Source organism: Coturnix japonica, chromosome 2 (genome assembly GCF_001577835.2).
Source record: "Coturnix japonica isolate 7356 chromosome 2, Coturnix japonica 2.1, whole genome shotgun sequence".
Lineage (NCBI taxonomy): Eukaryota > Metazoa > Chordata > Aves > Galliformes > Phasianidae > Coturnix > Coturnix japonica.
This window is the reverse complement of record NC_029517.1, coordinates 119,256,783-119,274,727: the sequence shown is the minus strand read 5'-3', so window position 1 is coordinate 119,274,727 and position 17,945 is coordinate 119,256,783. Positions and strand designations below refer to the sequence as shown.

General features: G+C 38.6%; 1 protein-coding gene across 3 annotated transcripts in view; it reads right to left on the bottom strand.

The window, feature by feature from the left end:
* Window positions 1-17,045, bottom strand: part of EMC2 (ER membrane protein complex subunit 2) — a 34,309-nt gene extending 17,264 nt beyond the window's left edge. For 2 of the 3 annotated variants that reach the window (XM_015856120.2, XM_015856122.1), the window contains exons 1-5: window positions 16,914-17,045; window positions 12,874-12,987; window positions 10,542-10,606; window positions 8,430-8,515; window positions 5,792-5,849 (exon numbers count right to left, since the gene is read on the bottom strand). In XM_015856120.2, the coding sequence (XP_015711606.1) occupies window positions 5,792-5,849; window positions 8,430-8,515; window positions 10,542-10,606; window positions 12,874-12,987; window positions 16,914-16,953 (363 nt within the window). In that variant the 5' untranslated portion in view covers window positions 16,954-17,045. Of the gene's footprint in view, window positions 1-5,791; window positions 5,850-8,429; window positions 8,516-10,541; window positions 10,607-12,873; window positions 12,988-16,740; window positions 16,852-16,913 lie in introns of those variants that run through there. The other variant, XM_015856121.2, reaches the window with a different exon arrangement.
* Window positions 17,046-17,945: the final 900 nt, after the last annotated feature.

Below are 17,945 nucleotides of genomic sequence, written 5' to 3'. Positions count from 1 at the left end.
TAAATAAAAGTAAAAAGGACACTTGGAGAGAAGCAGGATTTCAGGGCACAGAAAGGTAACAAGAACTGCTCGACAGATTAGGACTTCTCAGTTTAGAGGAAAGAAAAGCACAAAAGATCCATAAAATCATGAATAAAAACGAACCAAGTAAACAGAAAACAACTGCTGATCATAGCAGACAAGGGTAAGAAGAAAAGAAAGAAATTTGCTCCATCAGCAAATAAATGATGAAATTTCATTGCTGAATGATACTGTGGACACATGCACACTGAATTTATTACAAATTTATACAAGTTCAAAAGGCAGGTAAAAAAAAATATCTATGCAAAAACTTCATGAAGAGCTATAAAATATATAGTTACCACTTCTGGCACAGGAAAACCATAACATGAAGATTAATAGAAACTGGCAGAGCAGAGTAGAGCATAACGTATGATTGCCCAGTTCCTATACACTTCTTCCAGTATCTGCTATTGGTCACTGTCAAAATAGGACAAGCTAAATGCACTTTTGGCACAAATTCAGGATAGCTGTTCTTATGTCTTCAAATACTTTATTTCAAGAAACAAAATCTCCACTAAGGTTAAAAAAATAAAACAAAAAATGCAACACCCACAAAAGGAAAACATAGGAAAAATGCTGGAATGCACTCCCCTATCTCAGCTCATTGTGATTTAAACAAGAAGGAAAGCAAGTTTCACAGAGGCAGACGATGCTCCAACTGTCAGAAGATGAAAACTTTTCTTCAGGATCCCTGTTCTGCACCCCCCAGTTTAATCACCAGACCTCCTTGGGGACTATCCAAAGAAGCAGCTGCAGCTCTTCATATCTCTCACTAACTCCATCCTGTGTCAGGCATAGTGCCAAACTTTCTTCTTCAACTCCCCTTAAACCTACAACCATACAAACCTAAACCTGGGACTAGCTACAACTTTCCCAGCAGGGCCATCAACATCTATAATGAAACATACATGTGACCTCACAAAACTCCCTCTATTAGCAGGTATTTCATCTGGTAAGCAATTCTCCTTTTTCAAACTTAAAAGCCTCCAGTAGACAAACATACAAATCTGCAAGAACTTCAATGGAGGTCTCTTCAAAACGAATGCATTGTTACTGCAGGAACTGTAAAGAATTATCACTGTTCACACTATAAATAAGTAACACTGTTCAGACAGTTCTCATTACTCTTACCCTGACTGACAAACACAAGAAGTTGGAAAAGTTACCTATAAAGTCAAGGTGGTAGTAATACACAATGATAAAAAAAGAAAGCTAGGAAGCTATTTATGATATCTAATTCCTGCCTTTTTAGATGATATACAATCCTAAGATTTTAGTCTGACTTTTTTCCTACTATCTGAACTCCAACATGTCTCCAGCCATCTCAAGATAGCTTGGCTACTAGAAGAATCTCAAAATACTACAGAATTGTGTTAATTAGTGTGAAATAAATTTATTTGTTGTTGATCATTCCTGGAAACAGAGCCGTTAGTGTTCAGGGTGAAGCCATGGTCTTTACAGGTTCTTAGGTAATTTACTGTCTTTTTCTTTAAACTCTGTTTTTAATTCTTCATTCAGCGAGCCACAATTATTTTACTAGACCATGAAGGTAATGAGATTATCCACATACCCTAAGCTAAAAAAGCATATAGAGTGTCCTCTTGAATTAAAAGCTTAGCTGAAAAAGTGGCAAGAATCATGCCAATAAAGACATCAGATTTTCTGGGGATTAGAATTAAGGGAGAACTGTCTTATCTCACTTTCCCTTTTTCTAGACTAAGTGCTCTGCTACCTTCTTGATGGGTGAGCTGAAGTATTGTGACAAACTACAGCTGTACTAGGATGACAGTGGAGTGGTTTAGACAACAGCCCAAGACTTGGACATTTGATCTCAGTTTCCTTTTCACCATTAGTCTTCCTTGCTCTTCTGAACAAGCCATCTAAGGAAGGGCTTAATTCACAAAAATACTTAGCTGTTTTATCAAAATAGATGGATGTTTGTGCAAATTATTCCCCAAAAGCAGAAACCTTTGCCAGGATACACTAATGCAAAAATGCATTCAACTTAATTTGATACACATGGTTTAAGAATTATATTGTCATTTAAAATCCATTACAAGATCACTGGCAAAACTGGAGAGCCATCTACTCTGAAACTGAGTCCTAAACAATTCAGCATAGCTGTGTTTTCATCTGCTCTCCACATGTAAAATGGCAGTACTGTTTCAATTGACGTGGATGCCGTGGACAAGCAAGAAATAGAAAATCACTCAAGATACTATTTTAATTTGCAAAATTCTTATATAAAAACCTCATCCCAAAAAATTAGGTCTTAGTATCAAATAGAAAAATATGGATATGTCAATTTCCGAGCAGATTTCTCATTACATTTTACAAAACTAATCCAAAATATAACTGCTGCTGTAGTATGAAGACCACTAATGAAGGCACTGAAAACACTGTGAAGACCAGCATACAAATCAAAAATAACTCGGTATTAAATGTGCCATTAAATTTCATATTACAAAGTTATATATAATTTTAGTCTTTATTATCATAATCAATACAGCTCAATATTTCCTAATAACTCAAAAGACAACTGGTCATTTTTAGAGTTTGCATTTTCAGGCATTTTTAAAGCAGCATACCTTAGTCTTCAGCATTATCCTCAGGAGATACAAAGTAAACCTGTGTTCTCTTTAGTGAAATAACAGAACTGCAGAACTGCTTGCTTGGTATATGCCTTCATTATTCAAGCCTAAACAGTTAATGACATAACTAGTATGTACCAGGTGCTACAGGGAATGAGACAACTTCCAACAGTAGGTCTCAAAGCTGTTTATTGATAGAGAAAAACAAGTGCTTCAAAGTAAAGTGTTATTTTTATTAGGAATAAATAAATAAATAATAATAAAGGGGTGGGGGGGAGACAAAACTAGACTAAAATGTTAATATAAATAGCTCCTTTCTGATCTCCCACCTACCCTTCAAACCTGTTCCACTATATCTGACATCTGTTAACTAACCACCTAACTTTTCTGTACCTGTCCCTCTCTCTCTAGCCCTCATGATTCTGCTTTCTTCCCTTTTCACTCTTTTCCTTCAGGATGTTCCTTCATTCCCATACTCACCACCTGGATGCAACTCAGAAAATAAAGGAGCCTCCCTGCCTTCTGACCCTTTCCCACAACACTACAGCCATGAGGAACAACAGCTAGAAGTTGTGTTTTCTCTCCGTAGCCTGAGATATATTATGCTCAATACATTTAAAAGATGTATTTAATAAAAAAGTCCAGCAGTCTCTACTGAGATCACAAAATGAACACTTTCAAATACCTGTAATTTAGCCAATTTGGGTGTTTTTCCTCATAGTATATTAAAAGTTGCATTCTACTAAGACTTGTTTTCCTGTTGGTATCCAAGGCTTTGGAGTGAAGTAGAGCAGGATGAGGTCTTCCCAATAAAATAAATTAACGGTAAAAACAAACAATCAAGTCTTTTCTTCCAATCCTTCTGAAAAACAATGTCCCCCTTATTTCATTCTGAGAAACAGGATAAGTATATGCTGGTCTACAAATAACTCAGCCACTGTTTGGCATTAGTTTAAAGACTTTCAATTGGATACTAAATTAAATTTTAATTAATAAAAAAGGACCTGCAATGGAAAATATTATGCTGCCTTAACAACAGAGTAACCTGCCAATTACAGCTCTAATTTGCTTGTATTTCAACTGAAATGGACAAGAAAGAAAAAGGTTGCCATGCTGATTGCATTTAAATGCAGAGAAGTTGTGCATTTCATTCAATGATGTTAACCACCTCAGAGAAGAGGCTGACTCCTAACACCTACAAGCTTTGGAAAATGAAACATGGTTTCCAAAATGACCAAACTAACTTTGCTCCACTGTTATACGAATAAACCTTTTCAAAAAGTAAGTCTAGAGTGAAGTTTGATGGCTGAGAGATACTGAGAATTGAGAAGGTTGAGAAATACTGAAAGATTATCGTATTTTAAGAAAACTAATTCAGATTATATCTTTAAAAATGAAATATAACAATTAGTGTTAACTTAAATTTCAAAATTTGCAGCAAAACCTCATCCAAAACCATAAGTGCCCATTACATAATTCAATTTCAAGGTTCACTTATAATTTTTTTTCTCCTCCCATACTTCTTCACCAGTTGAAACTGTCAATTGATGCAATGTATGATTTTTACATGATCTGGGTGAACAAATGTCTATGTTTCATTTACAGCACTTGCCAAACAGTTTAATATAGATAACCAACTCCATGTGTCCACACATCAGAAGAAACTGTTATAAAGTAAGGTGGCTGCCAACACAAACTGAGCAACAGCTTCTTTTTAAAAATCTCTATTATTTTCCTACAGCAGTCACATGTGCGCGTGGAAATAATTAACAGATAAAAGACACAAAGAAACCTACATATGTCAATTTATCCAAACTTTATATTTAATTTTCACTTTTCACAGGCAAGACTGAGTTATATAGCAAGAAACTTCTGCTCTGAATTTTATACTCTTTGCTTCAAGTCTCAGATTTTCAGAAATACAATAAGTGGTGGAACTACTACTAAATTTACATCTTACGCTTCTAAATATTAATGTTTTATGGCTTGTAATGATTTCCTCGCACATAACATCTAAATAAGGCACTGTTCTAACTATATTGTTCTAGAAAACTATCCAACAAGCACCTTACTCAGATGACACTAGCTACATTGAGAACTGAAAAAATAAACAGTAAAAAATGTACTCTTCAAAGACCCGTGGTCTACAGATGTCACTGTATATGGTGCTCCATTTTCCAAAGGCTTTAGCAGAAAGCCATAAATGTGCACCTAAGTGACCTACTCTTGTTGCTTCACTTTAGATGGTTTCCTTCTCATTGTAACATGACTTGGAAGACTTAATGTATTTTTGGTTGTGCACATGAAAATTTATGTCAGTAATCCATACATCTTGTGTTAAAACTTCTTGCTGTAAACATTACAGACTTACTAAGATCACCTACATTTGTCTTGCAAACAAAGTTCAAGACAAACTAGTTGAGGGAAAGTGAAAACCAGGAGTGAAGAACTGAAATAGCTCTTTTTGCCTACACACCAAAAAACTGCTGACTTAAATCAATGTTAAATGACTGACTTTATTCTATCAATGTTGTCTGAGAGATCAACTTGGTATTATTTCAAGATGCGTCGCCTTGAAATAATTTGTCATCATCCTCTTTTCAGTAATGGTTTACTTAATGCTAGTGCTTGCACTTGATATACCAATTAGCCTTGCTAACCCCATAATCTGTTTTGACTCCTAAATAACAGAACACATCAAACAAGACAAGTGCAGAAAGGCAGAGGTTTAAAATGTACCAGTGAGGGTTTACAAGAGACTGCCAAATGTCCACAATAGACAAAGTATTTTATTTGCACAGAAGTCTAACCAACAGAGACCCAATTCCTCAAAATCAAGTAACAGACAAACATATACTTCAAACAAACAATTGATAATAATCATTGTTAAGTGACATCAACCTATGTCTCACTAAGGATTACTGGAAAAATTAACAGCTATAATACTTGCTTAAGTTCAGGAGACATAGTATTAAGCCACATCATCTCAAAGAGAATCTTATTTGTTACAACAAAGGTAACACACACATTGATAATACTAGGAAGCTAAAGGAAACAAATACAGTAACACTGACAAACCCACAAAATGTCAGTTTCAAATAAATTGCTGAAGTTAAAAATAAACTTTTTAAACTTACCGTATTGGTTGCATCCTCTTGTAAAATTCTATCATATAACTGGATGGCATCATCATACCTGTTTAAAGAAATCATTCACATTTATTTTTGCTAAAACAGAACTCTTGGCTATATGACTGTCCTTGCAATAGTTAATAACACTCCTGTACTTTTCATATGGAATATAATTATGCAAACAAAATTGTGCAGGCAAAGTTAAATAAAATAAATGGCAATTCATTCATGGAATACAATTTCAGGAACTCATACATTTTACACCAAGCTTTTCATACTCCCTCTTTCTGTTCTTCTGTATCCCATAGATCCAATCACCACAACCCAAGTCTCCTTTCCTAAGAAGCAGAAACCCCAAAATCTGATAGGCTACTCAAAATAATGACTTTCCACTTCATCACTGCAATTTAAAACTTCTCGTATGTCCCTTCTGTTATGATTTTATAAATTTAAACTACAAACAGTAAACTACAAGGACTCGTAATGCTAGAGCAACCCCTGGACTTTAACACAAATCGTCAAAGGAAACTGTTTTCCGCCACCACTACATAGGTTTTATAAATTAATTCTGCTATTTGAAGTTTGCTCGATATAGGTTACTCCAGCTGCTATAAATGCTGTACGTCTTCTGGCAAACAGGTTTATCCATTTAGCCAGCCATGTGCAGAACACAAACTGGACAAATTAAACAATTTAACTCAAAATACATTGGACTACACAGCTACCAAGCTATCACCACACAACCAGGGCATGCTCTGTTTCTTATCAAATATTTTGACAAGCAGTTTTTCCAAGGTACTGCTGATTTTGTTGCTGCACATCCCCTTCTCACCTCAGACACCCATTACATACTCGCACTGCTTCCTGAACGCTGCTCTAACATGCATAGCTCAGCTTTTCAGTCCCAGTTACCATAAGGTGTAAGCACAAATGTGAAAAGCAGCACAAGAGCAGTAATGAGTAGAAGGTGACTGCTACCAGCTAGTTGAGCAGAAATACCATTAAATGCCATATCTGTGTTCCCCATTAGCTGTTACCTTTATCCTATGTATTTCACAAGACTGAACACAATGCTCATAACCTCAGGTTAACTAAGTCAAGTTCCAGAAGAGTATTCTCTTGAACAGCAAGTGTATATGAGGATGTTCCTCATTATCTCCCCTTTCTGGTGAGAAAGGCAGAATTTTAACAATTCTCACAGGCACTCAGAATTTAATGAGAACTTCACTTCTACAGAGCATGTGATCACCCCAGACACGGTTTCCTTAGGCTTCATTTATAAGCAGTGGAAAGAGGCAGGACTTCCTAAGGCACAGTTCAGAATAATCATAGATGGGCTTCTCTACACAATGACCCACACCCAAAGCCCCTCTTTCTCCTCCAGTTTCCAGTGAAAACCTGTTCACAAGTAACCTTGGCTCCCATTACACTGCTCCCCTCATAGCTCAGTCTCAAGGATTTAAACTGGCCAAAACAACTTTAAAAATGCTTGTGAAAAGGTGAAGCTCAGTCCCACTTCATTGCTGAAACAACACACAGTGTCTGGGGGGACATTATCCCCTACAGAGATCTGCTTCCATGCAGTACCATCTTCAGTGTAGACAAACACACCTGAACAGAATTATGATCATTTGCACTTTTGTTTTTGGGAAAAAGGGGGGGGGGGGGAAACACACTGCTAAGCTCTCTCAGTATACTCCTACCCTACACCACAAGGAGACTGGTAAGCTTAATGGAAATTTTTCGGGTACACATAGAGAAACCTGGCACTTCTAGTTGCACCAAGACTGCTCCTGTGCTAATGAAACTCAGTTATCCTCCCTTTTTGTTTCAAGCAAATGACTTTCACTCATGGATCATATCAAACCATACTTTCAATTTTAATTTTGCAAGGAAATGGATAAAGAACATCTGCTTAATAAATATATTATTTAAAAGTATTTAGACATTCATTTCTAAATTCCGATTCCTTTATTAAAGATGGGCCAAAAGCTCGAAATCCCATTAACTCTGTATGGCACAAAATGAAGTTTATTCCTTTGGAAAAGTAAGTTCTCAACTGTTCATTATTTCAATAATTCTTATTAAATTTGGTATGTTATAAACATTTTATAAGATATTTTACAATGTTTCCTCTTTTAGTTTCTGCCATTCTTGAATTGCTTCTACAAAGAACTCTACAGTGACTCACATTAAGTTCTACTGGACTTATAAACACTTGGAAAACAAAGAAAAAGAGCTCCATTTTGAAGCGATCAGGAGCACAGAAGTACAGTGAAGCAAAAAAGTCTGTCAGTCATTTTCATATTCTGCTCTAGGTCTGCAAGATGAAATGTATACCTCACAGACCCTGCCAAAAAAGTGCCTCATGTTTTACTGTATAATAACTTAGACTGTCAAGTAATAGATCTTTCCAATCTACCAAGTCTGACGGAACATTGCAAAAATGTAACACTGTATAGTACAAGCAAAAACACAATAAAAAATGACTAAACATAACATGATCGTGCACACCGTTATTTTCTTTATAGAAACTGGATAGCATTGCTTTGCCATGCTTTTATTATGCCTGAATTCCTTCTTAAGAAATAGCATGCACTTTTCCACATAGAAAATACATTTTTTTGTTAAATAAAGGTTTTACCTTTCCATAGCTTCAAATCTCATTCCAGTTAATCGCTTCACCCTATGGCTCCCAGGAAACTGCCTCCTTAGTTCCTGAAGACAAAACTGTACAAATAAAATCAAAAATACTACAGTGAACGCAGAAGCAGGGGAAAAGAGAAGCTGATGAATTCAACAGCCTGAAATGTGACCTCTGATTAAAAGTAAATACCCATTTATTAAATAAGCAATAAAATACATTGATACGTAGAAGTTCAGAAACTGAAACACTGTCTGCAAGAAGACTCATTTTAAGAAATATTTTCCATTTAGCTTTTTAGATCATCGAGGCTTCCTGGAAATAGTTATTTGCCCTCAAAAGTAAACTCATTTACTAAAAGTGTTCTGATGCTATGAAACGTTGAAGTCTACTTAGTTTCCTCATAATAACACAAGACAGTTAAGAAAAATAAAGACAGTAAGAACTTACGTGATACTTCCTTAATAAATGGATATCTTATAATGGAACAAACGATGCTAATTCTGTGCTCTGTGTTTATTTTTTAAATAAAACTTTGAAATCCAAAGAAAATGTTTGTCAGTGGCTTGACTAGAGCCATTTGGAAGAGGAGGTATAACTTCTAACTCCTGAAATCAATGAGACATCTGGGCTGGATAAAAGGAATTCAACATAGACAGATTGCTCTAGATTAGCAAAAACACAAAAATGGCATGTTTGATAGAGGGACTGAGTTACAACTTCCCCAGAGCAAACTGAGGAATTATATCATAGCTGTGGCTACACAGCAGTGCAAGGTTTGTAGCTCACTTGTTTTTTTAATTTTAATAATTAATTTTAATTAATGACAAAAGGTAAAGAAATACAAATCTGAACTTAAGCATGTAAATACTGGTAATGCAGGTGCCTACTAGCAACAGCCACTTTCACCAAAGCAAAATACAAACAACAGAAACACAAATCAAAAGCCAGATAAATCACAGAATGGCCTTGGTTGAAAAGGACCACAACGATCATCCAGTTTCAACCCCCTGCTATGCGCAAGGCTGCCAACCACTAGACCAGGCTGCCCAGAACCACATCCAGCCTTGCTTTGAATGCCTCCAGGGATGGGGCATCCACAACCTCCTTGGGCAACCTGTTCCAGTGCATCACCATGCTCCACGTGAAAAACTTCCTCCTAATATCTAACCTAAACCTCCTGTCTCAGTTTAAAACCATTCCCCCTTGTCCTATCACTATCCACCCTCGTAAACAGCCATTCCTCCTCCTGTTTATACACTCCCTTCAAGTACTGGAAGGCCACAATGAGATCTCCCCAGAGCCTTCTCTTCTCCAAGTGACTGTAAAATTCATCTCAGCCTCATTTAGAGAAGATGAGATCCATTCCTCTAAGCGCAAACATCAAAAGCTGTCTGCTAAAAAACCTTTGGGGCTACAGTTGTAGGAAAAATTCAAATATAATGTTGAATTGCATTAATTAACTACTTCATCAGAAGTTAGTCAAATAATAATAATAACCTCTGTTTCCCTCTAAGCTTTTTACCTCCTTTCTGAGCTGCATACAAAACTCTGCACTGCCACACCTTGAGCAATATCTCTAAGAGGGCACAGAAACAAATTCAAAATCTCTGCCACGGTTAGTAAAAACAACAGTGTTTCACAACTGATCTTTCAGCGCTGGCTGCCTCAACAATTTCATGAAAGTCTTCCTGAAAATAAATACCAAAATTGATCCAAACACAGAAATGCATTTATTTATACAATATAATTTATACAGTGATGGAGCATTTTTACCTCAAAACATTAAAAAGACTATATATTTTGAGAATTTTTTAACAAACACATTTTGGACAACATGGCAGCATCAGTATTTGTGAAATTTAGCCCGTATCAGAGAAGCTGTGAAGATTTTAATAGATTTTGGAAGAGACATAATCTACTTAAATGCATTAAAGAAGGAGGGTGGAGGCAGTTTCTTCTCAGCAGTCTATTTCTTGATATCCTACAAGGCCAAGTTATGGAGTTCAGAATATCCTACAACTGTCCAAACTGCTATCCTGAAGATAGGAAGATATCCTGACTAAGGAAGAAAACGTAAAGGCTGAGAGAAAAGTCAGCTTAAAAACTTACCAGTGCCAAATCATCTCGACTGCAGTCCAGGGCAGCAATCATCACCTGTTCGTATATTATCCAAACTGGACACAAAAGAGACATAAATTGAGATAACTGATTTCATCATTTTTATTTATTTTTTTTTAACATAAAGGGAAACACCTAGGATGAAAATCAGATCAATGAACTATGTCCATATATTTTTCCCCTCTTACTTCTGTGGATCACTACAGAACAATGGACGTTTCAAGAAACTGATGGAATCAATTAAAAATGCATTTAAGTAGTTTTATTGCTTTCAGTAAAAAAGTACCTCCTGACACACCAAAAGGTAAAAAGCTCAAATACTCTGGTATTCCTAACATCATAGCTGCAAACTTTTAAACAGATCCCCATTAGGACACGCTCTCTGAACAGACCTAGAGAACAGCCACAGGTTAGAATGGAAACAAATTTCCCTTAACTGTTTCCTGCCAGAAGTTTTATATTGTTTTCTTCCTGGAATAGAGCAAATTTTCTAAATAAGTGACAGATTATATTAGTTCTATTCTAGGTCCACTATGTTCTTGAATTTGAAAAACTTAACAGAGCAGCTATACAAGCTATATAAAAGACATGTATTAATGTTTCCTTCTGCCATTACATGTACTGCAAGTGCTCTAAACTTACTAGGAACACCTGATTTGATTTACATATGTTTCAGAACTGAAACAGAAGCTAATGTCTTCCAAACTGAGAGGAACAAGATCCTCAACAACTCCTTACTAAAATGTAACTCATAAATTGCAAACAACATTGTAACTTGAGAATAAAACCAAGCTTAGTTTACAAATGGTTCTTTTTCTAAGTAAGAAGGAAACAGTGACAATTCTTTTGTAGGTATCTGTATAAAGCCCATACTGCAGCCTACCAACCACATTCCTTACAGCTACACTGTAATATCCCTCAGAGTAGAGAACAGTGCCTTCAGGTATTGAATCTCCAGAGGCACTTCATGACTATGCTCTTCTGAAATAGCCATGTGAATTCTGGAACACCAGATACAGTCAGACACTCAAGATAAAAGTTAACTTACTAAAAGGAAACAAAATTATTAGAATACTCTAAGGTATTAGTAAATACAGTGCATTAATATGACTGCAAAAATCCACTTGTTTCCACACAACATCAATTAATAAAAATTCAAGGACTAGAAGAAATACATTAAGTTTATATTAAATTATCTGAACTATAAAAAAGGGAAATGAAGAAAAAAGATCTATCATTAAAATAAAAACCTGCTTGTGCAAGATTAATACTCAAGCCTGTAAGTACACACTAATACTTTGTTATATATCATGCTTATAGTAGTGTGCTACTGTATGGTTCTGACCAAAACAAACAACTTTTTTTTCAATATGAAACACTGTATGCCAAAATTCTGTCTACTGAAATTAGTATAAGTCAGCTAAACTTACATGAAAATAATTGCATGGATAGTGAAAATGTAGACTTAAGCTTCATCTATAATATCACTAGCGTAACGCTATAAAGAAAACAGCTTTAATATTAATTTCTGCTGGATATATGACTTCATTCTGGAAAATCTTTCTCTGTTTTATAAAATTACAATGATCAGAGGGCAGGAGCACCTGTGAGGAAAAGTTAAGCGAACTGGGCTTGTTTAGCTTGGAGTAGAGAAGGCTCTGGGGAGAGCTCATCGTGGCCTTCCAGTACACAAAGGGAGCACATAAGCAGGAGGGGAAATGGGTGGACAGTGATAAGACAAGGGAGAATGGTTTTAAACTGAGACAATTTAATTTACGTTAAATATTAGGAGGACGTTTTTCACTTAGAGGGTGGTGACACTGGAACGAGTTGCCCAAGGAGGCTGGGGATGCCCCACCCCTGGAGGCATCCAAGGCCAGACTGGATGCAGCTCTGGGCAGCCTGGTCTTGTGGCTGACGACCCTGCACATAGCAGGGGTTGAAACCAGATGACCATTGTGGTCCTTTTCAGCCCAGGCCATTCTATTACCGTTTTTAATATTTCGGTGCTGCTGAAGAACAGAAAATCAGTCAAATGAAAGCTAAATGAAATATATATGCTGTTTTCACATCATGGTCTAATTAATAATATACTAAAATAACTATTCTGGTGAGTAATTTTTACATCTGTCTTCACTGCAAGAAAAAAAAAAGAAATAAAACCTGGGAATTCTGGCAACATATTCAGACTAAAAAAAAGTCCTATTTTACCAATCAGATACACAAAGGCAACAGAGAAGTATAAAAAAGGAGTCAAAAAGTGAAAACCAAAATCAGACAAAGGAAATAAAAGCAATGGATACTTTGACAAACATTTCCTTACTGTCATCTCCAAGCTTAGATGCATATTCATTAATTAACTCTTCTCCAACATCCACAATCTGCTCACTGTTTCGGTAGTTTTCTTCCCTCCATTTCCTCATCTTATCACGCATATCTAAAGGAAAAAGTGAAAAGAAATGAAAAGATTCAGATTTCCAGATAGGAATGGAATTTAACCTTTATTTCCCAAAATATGCATACAAAGCACGGTTTAGAAAGCAACAGATCTGAAAAAGCAACTTCTACTAATAGAAGGGAACTACTATAGAACAGATGTGTGTATGTACTGGACCTCTGGAGCTGCATCACTCAAGCCTCGTTCATGCTGTAATATAAATAATTCAACTTCTAGGTTTGCAGGCCAGTGGTTACACAGCAAGCAATAAAATTTAATGGATGTTGCCCCGGTTTTAAGAAAAACAGGCTTCAAGGGTTTTCTTTCACATAGTTTTACACTTATATTTACAAACATCAAAACTATTTCTGCTCCACATTAATACATTTTCACTTACAGAAAACATTAGAATAACTATGAGAACTCAAAAGCGGTTCACCTTTTTTGCACCTCCAAACACACACAGTTAACATGACCAACAGGTAAAAACTAAGCACTGAACTTCGTTCTATCTACCTGAAGCCATCTGGGATCACCCGTAAAACTGCCTTTGTGCTACATTTTGCTTTTTGAAATTCAACCAAATGTAATACAAGGGTAACCACTCTGATTATTAACTGCCTGGCTTTAGATGCAATTACTCTTCTGTCATGAATGCAGGTTGGTCTTGATGCATCTTTTTAGTCTTAGGCTCTCCTGCCCATACAAATCAAAACATGCAAAGGAACAAGGATACCTGCCACAGTGCTTGTTGTTCCCTAAAGACACACAGCAGTTTCAGGAAGCCAAAGGAAATAGAGCCTATTTTATTCTTGTTTCTGTTAAAGTATCAGGTAATATGGGCTGAGCAAGCAGATACTATGCAGCCTTTTTATAATAACTCATATGTATTCAGGTGAACCACGGGTTTAAAGTCTTCAGTATCTAAAAGCACCTCATGAGATGAAGGTAGTTAGTTCTGTTAGCAGAGGCATACAAAGAGAAACACACAAGACATACAAGAGAAAATGTGACCCTGACACATAAAATCCACCGCCCTGGCCATTCCCTAGCAGTTACATTTCTGGAGCTCATTTTTATACTGCCCTACTATTATAGATACCAGATCTCCCACCACACCTCAGCTCAACTCTCTCCTCTTAAAATACCAAGCAAACAAACCCCCACAGCCACACTGCCACTGGCAGAACAGTCTCACCTCCACCCGCACGGTCTGTATGGCCCTGGCTCCTGCTCTAGGCAGGTCTCCAACCCCAGACCTTACCCTAGCCTGACCGGCACTCTGTGCTTGCAGGAAGAAGAAAAGGAAATTCAACTGGAAGTGCTGGTGCTGCCTTTGGCTGCATCAACTCCGCTTTCAAAGCAGCCTCAACTCAAATCTCAGGATCTCACCTTTGCCTGCTGTAATCACATCAATTCATACATAAAATCCAGAGTAAACTGGTCTGTCCTTTGGTTTTGGCAGAAAACAGAAATACAAAGAAGCAAGCAAACACAGTATGGAACACAACAAAAACATTTCATCATCATTTAATTGCAAACAGATGATGACAGAGACAAAATGTGAGACCGTTTGCTATTTTTGAGTCTTCCCGTACATAGTAAATGTGAATTCAGCATCTAAGTCAGAGGAAGGAAGCAATTTTGTCATCTAAAGTGGATGTCTTTAATGAGTAGAGATGCTGAAGTCAGTGTTCAGCTTTACAATTCATTTGGGCTTTTCTCTTTGTTGTATACAGTGTTCACCAACACACATCCTTGCAAAAACAAAATGGCCTCACATGCACAGACTAATCCTATGCAGCTAATCCTGCACACACAGGCTAACTTCTGTGCTACAAAATCGGTCTTTAAAATAACTTTATATAGACTGTATCTTTTCCAAAGAAACCACTCATGGGCCAAATTCATCCTTAATGTGCCACTGAAATAACATTAAATATTTATTTATGTTATTCTGAATAACATAAATAATTCTGGGCTCCCTGTCACTGCACAGTTTCTAATTCTTATACGTATTTTAATTCACACCTGTGCAGCTCATTTACCTAAACTACAATTTCATCACAGTTTAACATCTAGCTTTGTCACAGGAAAAAAAACAAGTGAAAAATAGAGTACAAAATGTACTTCGCATGCCTCACGTTTGTAATTCTTCCATAACCCCTGGTCCCCTTTTGATATTCGAGCAATATTTAAGTAAGTCATCCTGTTTATCAAGAACCCGGTACACAAAGGACACTTTTCAGATAAATACCAACCAGTTACAAAAACAAGCATTATAGACAAACTCAAGATACGCTACAATCACTTCTCAGAGCCGTGTTCAAGTTCTCCCTTAGGGACCAGTTCACAACCCTCCTGGAATGACCCTGTAATAAAAAGCCTCATTGTGCTGGGGACCAGCAGAATTAGAGAGAAATGTCTTTTTCTCTGTGAAGAGTCTTTCCACAGTGTGTTCAAGAATTTCACTTATCCTATTACACATTTCATAATGACAGAGAAAAGATATATTATTTTCAGACGTGCATTAGACTTGGGAAAGCCTAACAATACTGCTAGCAGTGCCCAACACAACTTTCCTTCCCATGCAACAGCCTACTCGCTACTACTTCATAGAATCATTAAGGTTGGAAAAGACCACTAAGATCATCTAGTCCAACCATCAAACTGTGCCTGCGACTGCTCCAGACCACATCATTCAATTCCATATCTACTCTTCTTCTTGAAAGCCTCAACCACCTCACTGGGCAGCCTGTTCCAAAACCTCATCACTCCTTCATTAAAGAAATTTTTCCTAACATCCAACCTGAACCTCTCCTGAGGCAACTTAAGGCCATCACCTATCATTGTTACCTGTGTGAAAAGGCTGACCACCACTTCACCACTGCCTCCTATAAGGGAGCTGCAGAGAACAATAAGGTCTGCCCTGAGCCTTCTCTTTAGACTGGACAATCCCAGTTCCCTCAACTACTCCGCCTAAGACTTGTGTTTCAGATTCCATGCAGTTTCATTGCTCTCCCCTGGATACACATCTTGACCTCACTGTCTTTTTTGTAGTGATAGGCCCAAAAATGAACACAGCACTCAAGGCGTGACAAGAGCTGGGTACAGAGGGACGATCACCTCCTGCTCCTGCTCACTGTGCTATTTTTGATACAAATCTGGATGTCACCAGCCTTTTCAGCTGGCTGTCAATCAACACTCTTTTCCACCCTGCAACTTTCCAGCCAAAGCTTCACAACTGTTGCAGTTCCTTCTCGCCGCATACATAAAAGAACTTGCAGAAATAACACTTTACTGAACTGCCCTATATCTACCAAATAGATAATGGCATGAAAGACAGTATAAAGTATGATAAGGAAAGATGCTTTTTTCTAGTCTTTACCCAAATTCTGAATGAAAACAGTAAGAAGCCCACTCCGGAAGATGGCATCAGGAAGCAGCTGAGTAAAAATCCCCCCAGGGACTGCTGTGTCTTCATCAGGGACCCATCAAACTACCACCAGCCTGACATCCAAGCTGTTATTTGGTGTCTCCTTGGCCAGTAGGGCTTAAAGACAAATCTGAATGCCTGCTCAAACCTTGTTACAGCCCCCAGCAGAGAGGGAACTGATGCAAACTGCCGATTAAGCCAGGAGGTGAGCCGAGAGCTATTTGCTCTTAAAGAGCAGCACTGGGTCTTTGGGTGAACCGAGAGCTATTTGCTCCCGTGAGAGCGGGTGAGAGGTGAGAGCGGGTGCGGTCACTCACATCCCGAGCTCCCGGCAGGAGCCGCCGTCACCTCTCCTCACCGCCCGGTCACAGTACGCCAGCTCCGGCCCGCTCGAACACCGAGCAGACCGCGCGGGCCGCACCGCCTCCGCTCCGCACCGAGGCCCTCCCGGTTCGTCCCTAAGCAGGCCAGCGGCCGGCCGCGGCGTTACCTTCCCAGGTCACGTCGTACATCTCCGAGACCTTCGCCATCTTGGCGGCTGCCCGCGTGACGCGGAGCCGTGACGGTCCCGGCCGTCATTGGCCTCCAGCCGCGGGGCACCGCCCGCAGCCCGCACCGCTCCGCCCCGACGTGGGGATGCCGGCGGTCCGCCCTCACCAGCGGGTGGGCCGCGAATGCCAGCCTTCCTATGTACTGAAAACTCGGATCTGTGTTGAGTGGACTGAAGGCCCATACATCTTGTTTCCTGCAATGGTCGAAGCTGGTGCTAAGGGAAAATACGAGACAGGGCAAACATTAACATCCTTGTCTCTAAATTGGAGAGATACAAGTGCAAAGGGTAGACTGTACAGTGGATAAGGAATTGGTTGGAAGGTTGCAACCAGAGGGTTGTGGTAAATGACTCTGTGTCCAGGTGAAGGTCAGACACTAGAGGTGTAGCCCAGGAGTCTGTTTTGGGACCGCTACTCTGTAACATCTTTACCAGTGACGTGGCTGGTGGGTTTGAGAGCAGCCTCAGTGAGTTTGAAGACCACAACAAGCTGAGTAGGGCAATTGATAAGGCAGAAGGAAGAGATGCCATTCAGGGAGACCTGGTCAGGCTTGAAAAGTGAGCCCTTGTGAGGTCAAGAGTGGATGCTGAAGTTGAGTTAGGGAAATCCCAGACTGGGAGAAGAACTCCTTGAGAGTAGCCCTGCAGAGAAGGACTTCACTGTCCTGGAGGATGAATGACTTAATATGAACCATCAATGTGTACTTGCAGCACGGAAGACCAACAGTATCCTGGGCTACAACCAAAGGGATTGCCAGCAGGGACAAGGAGGGAATTGTCCCCCTCTGCTCTGCCCTAGTAAGGCAGTCTGGAATACTCCACTTGTGTGTGGGGCCCCCAGCATGAGTAAGATGTGGAGCTGTTGAAGAGGATACAGAGGATGGCCACAAAGATGTTCAGAGGGCTGGAGCACCTCCTTTGTGGAGACAGACTGAGGCAACTGGGCTTGTTCAGCCTGGAGAAGGCTCCAGG